Source organism: Pseudophryne corroboree, chromosome 9 (genome assembly GCF_028390025.1).
Source record: "Pseudophryne corroboree isolate aPseCor3 chromosome 9, aPseCor3.hap2, whole genome shotgun sequence".
NCBI classification, from domain to species: domain Eukaryota; kingdom Metazoa; phylum Chordata; class Amphibia; order Anura; family Myobatrachidae; genus Pseudophryne; species Pseudophryne corroboree.
The window spans coordinates 93,882,795-93,890,198 of NC_086452.1; the positions used below are offsets into that span (position 1 = coordinate 93,882,795).

General features: G+C 47.7%; 1 protein-coding gene across 1 annotated transcript in view; it reads right to left on the reverse strand.

The window, feature by feature from the left end:
* LDLRAD1 (low density lipoprotein receptor class A domain containing 1) overlaps positions 1-7,129 on the reverse strand; it is a 67,403-nt gene extending 60,274 nt beyond the window's left edge. The window contains exon 1 of the mRNA XM_063939632.1: positions 6,955-7,129. Within this exon, the coding sequence (XP_063795702.1) occupies positions 6,955-6,975 (21 nt within the window). The 5' untranslated portion in view covers positions 6,976-7,129. The remainder of the gene's footprint in view (positions 1-6,954) is intronic.
* Between the last annotated feature and the right edge of the window lie 275 nt (positions 7,130-7,404).

Here is a 7,404-nt window from a genome sequence, read left to right on the forward strand (position 1 = left end):
TGCATGTCTGCCATTAGTGGTAGACCTATTAACTGTCGACCTTTTTAGTGTAGATCTATAGTCCGGATACCCTTTTGAAGGCAAGGAGGGGACATGGTTTGCCTGTCAATCTGGGAGGGGTAGAAGGAATTTGGGCTATATAATGTATGGCCTTTTTAGGCCATTTGTCTTTGATGACTGATGCCAAATACTGGCCAGTGACTTGGGAGTAGTCTTTGTTAGTAAGCGACAGGTCTATGAATATTCTGCTGTTGCAACATTCGGTTCTGTGGTCATCCCAAAAAAACATAAAAACAGTGATGAAGAAGCCAGAATCAGTGTGCGTGTCTCCCAGGGGCGGATTAACTGTAAAACTAATGATGCTTAAGCTTCAGGGCCCCTCCTAAATGCTGATGCGACGCCCCCTCCCACCCCACGAACACCACTGCCTGTCAGACAGAGGCATTCGCAGATGTGAGATGCTGTTGCATCTCACAGTGTGCGCACTCGCAGTGCGGCTGCTGCGCGTGCGTGCACTTCAAAAAGCCCCAGCCAGGGCCAGTGCTAGGGTGTTCGGTGCCCTCCTGCAAACTATACATTTGCGCCCTCCCACACTTTACTAAGGGACAGCACGCCTCTAAGGTGCGTGCTGAGAAAAAGGCACAAGGAAGGGGTGTGGCCACACACTAGTACCCCCATTTCAAAGTATACTGTCAGGTTCTGTTTAGTTTGTGTTCCCGGAGGGGGCGCTAGTGGGTCAGTGGAAGTAGGATGGAGGAAGTGAGGAGGCCGGATTGGATTCCTGCGTATGTGCGCAATGTTGTTTATTAAACAGTAAGTTTAAACAATATGGCAGCAGGAATACTTGATAATAACAGTAACAAATGCAATTGTAAATGTGCAGCGTGGAAGCAGAGAGTCTATGGCAAAGTCTGTATGGTAAGTTCAATCGATCAGGGGATCGATGTGTCGGTATGGGAACCGAGGGTTGTTAGGCCGTGGAGCCAGCAGAGATGATGATGGGAATAGCAAGCCTGGTAGCAATTGCAGGAGACAAGTGTTAAAGTTCTCAGTGCAGTTTGAAATAACACTGGTAGCTTGCAGGCTGATGAACAGGTGTAGATGACGAGATGCACCTGGAGGAGAGTCTCTACTGCAAAGGGCTGGAGCACACTGTAGCTGGTAAACGTGTGAAGCTTGATCACAAGTGCAAGGATTGCTGGTGCTTGTGGTTCCACGGTAGTACAGGATCAAACTGGAAGGCAAAGCAGGTAAACGGAGGAACTGGAGAACGGAGCCAAAGACACAGGTCATAAGAGTGACACGAAGTCCAGGACAAGGACTGACTCACCCTGCTGCTCCTGATATACCCCCCGGTCTGTAGGTATTGGTGGAAAGTGAATGAGGAGGTGCGGCCAAGCTCCGGATTGGCTGATGTGGTAGTCTGATGGAAACTGTCATGGCGGCGCCCATGCCGCGGCCCGGCGGGAACGCGGCGTGCATGCACGCCCGCTGGCAACAGTAATGTCCTTAGGCCCAAGATGACGTCCGGCGACAAGGTAACCAGTGGCAGCGAGACGTAGGGACCCCGGACGGAGACCGCACCGACGGACAGATGCAGCTGTGGTAAGTCGATTCCTGACATATACTACACAGTAGCACAATTTGATTCACATTACACTGCATGTAGTACCCTTGATTCATATTACACCACATAGTAGTGCCCCTTACTCATGATACACTACACAGTAGTACCCCTTATAAATGTTACACCACACAGTTTTGCCCCTTACACATAATGCCCACAGTAGTAGCGCCTCTTATACACACAATGCCCACAGTAGTAGCACCCCTTATACATAATGCCCACAGAAGTGCCACTTATATACATAATGCCCACAGCAGTAGTGCTGCTTATACACAATAATGCCCACAGTAGTAGCACCCCATATACACATAATGCCCACAGTAGTGCTCCTAATAAACATACTGCCTACAGTAGTAGTGCTGCTTATACACATAATGCCCACAGTAGTAGCATCTCTTATTCATAATGCCCACAGTAGTGCTCCTAATAAACATAATGCCTACAGTAGTAGTGCTGCTTATACACATAATGCCCACAGTAGAATCATCCCTTATACATAATGCCCACAGTAGTGCTGCTTACACAAACAATGCCCACAGTAGTAGCACCGCTTACACAAATAATGTCCACAGTAGAGCTGCTTACGCATATAATGCCCACAGTAGCGTCGCTTATACACATAATGCCCACAGCAGTAGCGCTCCTTATACACAAATTGCCCGCAGCAGTAGCACAATTTACACACACATAATGCCTACAGCAGTAGCACCCCTTACACATATAATGTCCCCAGTGGTTGTGCAGCCTATGCACATAATGCCCACAGCAGTAGCACTACTAATGCACATAATGCCCACTGCAGTAGCAGCACTTACACACATAATGCCCACTGCAGTAGCAGCACTTACACACATAATGCCCACTGCAGTAGCTGCACTTACACACATAATGCCCACTGCAGTAGCTGCACTTACACACATAATGCCCACTGCAGTAGCTGCACTTAAGTACATAATGCCCACAACAGTAGTGCTGCTCATGCACATAATGCCCACAATAGTAGCAACACTAATGCACATAATGTCCACAATAGTAGTGCCACTAATGCACAGTGCACACAGCAGTAACCCCACTTGTGCACTTAATGCCCACAGTAGTAGTGCCGCTTACGCACATAATGGCCACAATAGTAGGGCCGCAAAAGCACATAATGCCCACAATAGTAGCGCCACAAATGCACATAATGCCACACAATAGTAGCGCCACATACGCACGTAATGCCCACAATATTAGCACCGCTTGCGCACTTAATGCCCACAAAAGTAGCGCCACAGATGCACATAATGCCCACAGTAGTAGCGCCGCATATGCACATAATGCCCACAATAGTAGCGCCGCTTACGCACATAATGCCAACAGCAGTAGCACCATTTACACACACATAATGCCTACAGCAGTAGCACCCCTTACACATATAATGTCCCCAGTGGTTGTGCAGCTTATGCACATAATGCCCACAGCAGTAGCACTACTAATGCACATAATGCCCACTGCAGTAGCAGCACTTACACACATAATGCCCACTGCAGTAGCTGCACTTAAGTACATAATGCCCACAACAGTAGTGCTGCTCATGCACATAATGCCCACAATAGTAGCACCACTAATGCACATAATGTCCACAATAGTAGTGCCACTAATGCACAGTGCACACAGCAGTAACGCCACTTGTGCACTTAATGCCCACAGTAGTAGTGCCGCTTACGCACATAATGGCCACAATAGTAGCGCCGCAAAAGCACATAATGCCCACAATAGTAGCGCCACAAATGCACATAATGCCACACAATAGTAGCGCCACATACGCACATAATGCCCACAATACTAGCACCGCTTGCGCACTTAATGCCCACAAAAGTAGCGCCACAGATGCACATAATGCCCACAGTAGTAGCGCCGCATATGCACATAATGCCCACAATAGTAGCGCCACTTACGCACATAATGCCAACAGCAGTAGCCCCACTTACACGCATAATGCCCATAATAGTAGTGCCGCTAATGCACATAATGCCCACAATAGTAGCGCTGCTAAAGCACATAATGCCCACAATAGTAGCGCTGCTAAAGCACATAATGCCCACAATAGTAGCGCTACTAATGCACATATTGCCCACAATAGTAGCGCCACTAATGTAGCGCCGCATACGCACATAGGGGGTAATTCAGAATTGATCGCAGCAGCAAATTTGTTAGCAGTTGGGCAAAACCATGTGTACTGCAGGGGGGGCAGATATAACATGTGCAGAGAGAGTTAGATTTGGGTCGGGTGTGTTCAAACTGAAATCTAAATTGCAGTGTAAAAATAAAGCAGCCAGTATTTACCCTGCACAGAAACAATATAACCCACCCAAATCTAACTCTCTCTGCATGTTACATCTACCCCCCCCCCCCCCCCCTCCTGCAGTGCACATGGTTTTGGCCAACTGCTAACAAATTTGCTGCTGCGATCAACTCTGAATTACCCCCATAATGCCCACAGCAGTAGCACCGCTTGCTCACTTAATGCCCACGATAGTAGCGCCACTTACGCACATAATGCACACAATAGTAGCGCCACTAATGCACATAATGCCCACAATCAGAATCAGCTTTATTGGCCATGTATACTCGCGTATACTAGGAATTGTCTGTGGTTACAATGCATCACCAAATAACAACATAAAGGGGAGATACAAACGTGATACGTTACATGTATAGATACATACATACATACATACATACATACATAACATGCTTTACTATGTGAATACTGTGTAGAATTGCATCTCAGTACGTAGCACGTAGTAGATGGACAGCTAGTGGGAAGAAGCTTTTAGCGGTTCTGGTCGTCCTGGTCGGTTTTGACAATATTTTCTGCTGTCCTCACCACCCTCTGTAGCCTTCGTCTTTCACACTCTTTGGCAGCTCCAATAGTAGTGCCGCTTATGCACATAATGCCTACAGCAGTAGCGCCGCTTATGCACATAATACCCACAATAATAGCGCCGCTTACACACATAATGCCCACAATAATAGCGCCGCTTACACACATAATGCCCACAATAGTAGTGCTGCTAATGTACACAATGCCCACAGTACTGGTGACACACACACACACACACACACACACACACACACACACACACACACACACACACACAGTTCCAGGCAGCCAACTCACACACATACACCTCTCCCTTACTCTCTTTTCCTCCACAGCAGCAGCTCATCCTGTTACATATACTGCAGCTTAGGCCTGGCCCATCCATGTAGCTCCGCCCACATAGACATGTGTGACTCCGCCCCCATTGCAGCCTGTGATTGCCCTGATTGAGAGGACGCTCAAGCTGCCGGTGGCTGCCTATCAGGCATAGCGCCAGCATTTGGGCAATGACAGCAAAGGGATGCAGAGCGGGGAGAGCGCCTTTCCAGACTGGCGCCTACCTGCTCTGCATCCCTTTGCCGAGCGGGTAGCGCCGGCCCTGGCCCCAGCATGCGAATGCTGCTGCAGCAGCGTTCCATGCTGAATCGGGCCCTGTACGGTTAAGCTCATCACCAATAATACCGTGACAACCAGGTTTCTAGTGTCATTACAGCTTAGATGCGTGTCGCTTAGTACTGCGGGAGTTGCTGGTAGTTGTAGTCTAGCTCTGTGATTTGCGCTCTGTAAATAGCGTGAAACTTATACCCATTTTAAATTACAATTTCCGTCAGCCTGCAGAACTTCTATTTGTGACATTCCCAGGAATGACGGAGCTAGAGAAGGCCCATCTGAGGAAGGAGGCTGGGAAGCAGTGAAAGGTGAGAAGGAGCCTGGGACAAGGAGACATCTAATAAAGTAATATTGCTGCCACTGAGCCGTGTGTGCTGTCCTTACAAGTCACTCTGGACCTTTTTGGATGTTGCCCTAGGTTGCGAAGGGGCCCCCATAGCAGTTCAAGGCTCAGGGTCCCAAAAATGTAGGTCTGCCACTGGTGTTTTCACTGTAAAGGGAGGTATACACGGGAGAGATGTGTGCTGAGCGATGTGGGGGGAGGACGGGGGCCACTCACTTCACCCAGCGGGTGAAGTGAGCGAACCGCTAGATTGGCCTGCATGCAGGCTCAATCTAGCACCAGCGATAGCGATGCGCGGGGCTGCGCATCGCTATCGCTGAGGGGGCTACACACGAGTGATCTGTGCTTAAAATCTAAGCAATCTAGTCAGATTGCTTAGATTTTAAGCATGGATCTCTCCGTGTGTACCCCCCTTAAGGCTGCTTTATCACAATAGCTAGACAACACACACACACACACACACACACACACACACACACACACACACACGCACACACAAAGATTCAATCAGAGTGAATTTGCCAATGAATTTGTTAGACAAACACCTTAGGCATGTTCATGGAAATACCATTGTAATTTATAGCACAGGCATTTCAGAAAATGAAAGAAACTGAACGTCTGTGTTTTTATGTTCTCCACAGGTTTGTGTGTCTTTAATGTCACATTCCAATAACAACGGTAGCTTAACAATAAACCATCTACTAAACAATATTTAGTTAATTTTGATATCATATTACAATTGACTTGTCTGTTTTACTACGTATCTCGGGACTAGGCATTCTGGAACTTGTAGTTGCACCATATCAGACCAGTGCCCCCTCTGCTATATCTGTGTGTGACATTGCTCAGTGTGTATTGGGGAGGGGATCCGGTCTGAAGATCGTCAGTATCTAGGTCGACAATGTTTAGGTCGACCACTATAGGGCGACAGTCACTAGGTCGACATGGATGGAAGGTCGACAGGGTTTCTAGGTCGACATGTGCTAGATCGACAGGTCTAAAGGTCGACATGAGTTTTTCACATTTTTTTTCTTTTTTGAAATTTTTTCATACATAACGATCCACGTGGACTACGATTGGAACGGTAATCTGTGCCGAGCGAAGCGGTAGCGGAGCGAAGGCACCATGCCCGAAGCATGGCGAGCGAAGCGAGCCATGCGAGGGGACGCGGTGCACTAATTTGGGATCCCGGTCACTCTACGAAGAAAACGACACCAAAAACCCCACAAAACCTCATGTCGACCTTTAGACCTGTCGACCTAGCACATGTCGACCTAGAAACCCTGTCGACCTTCCATCCATGTCGACCTAGTGACTGTCGACCTATAGTGGTCGACCTAAACATTGTCGACCTAGATACTGTCGATTTGATGAACCACACCCATTGGGGAGCTGAGCTGGTACTTGCATTATTCAGCTCTTCTCTATACCCAGATTTATTATTAGGCTCTGTCCGTATAGAGTAAAGCAGTTGGTGTAATAATGACCCATTGTCACTCGGTCACTCACCTTAGGGTAGGTCCGGTTCATAATTCCCGTGGGTCTCGCAGGTTTTATGTGAAATCCAAGATAAAGTCACAATTTCCACAACTCTGTTCTTATTTCAGTCTCTCCAGTAAATGTGTGTTCACATGAAAGGGTGAGACAGAGCCAGCACTGTAATCTAAGTTACCTGGAGACCAGAGAAACATGGACAGACATGTAGCTGAGGGAACCGGCCTATGTTTTATACAATAGTCACCTGCTTGTTACATGGTTGGTGATTACAGAGTAAATAGATTTGCTCCTGTAGGGACAAGGCAGGCTAATCGTTACTTGGGGGAGTAAGCAGGATGACTGACAAGGGCCGCTACTGTCAACAACAGTTATAACTTATGCTGGGTACACAGTCACACTAGGTGATATCTCAGACATTATATGACATATCGTGAGGCGGTCAGCAGGTGTGTACTTCCAATA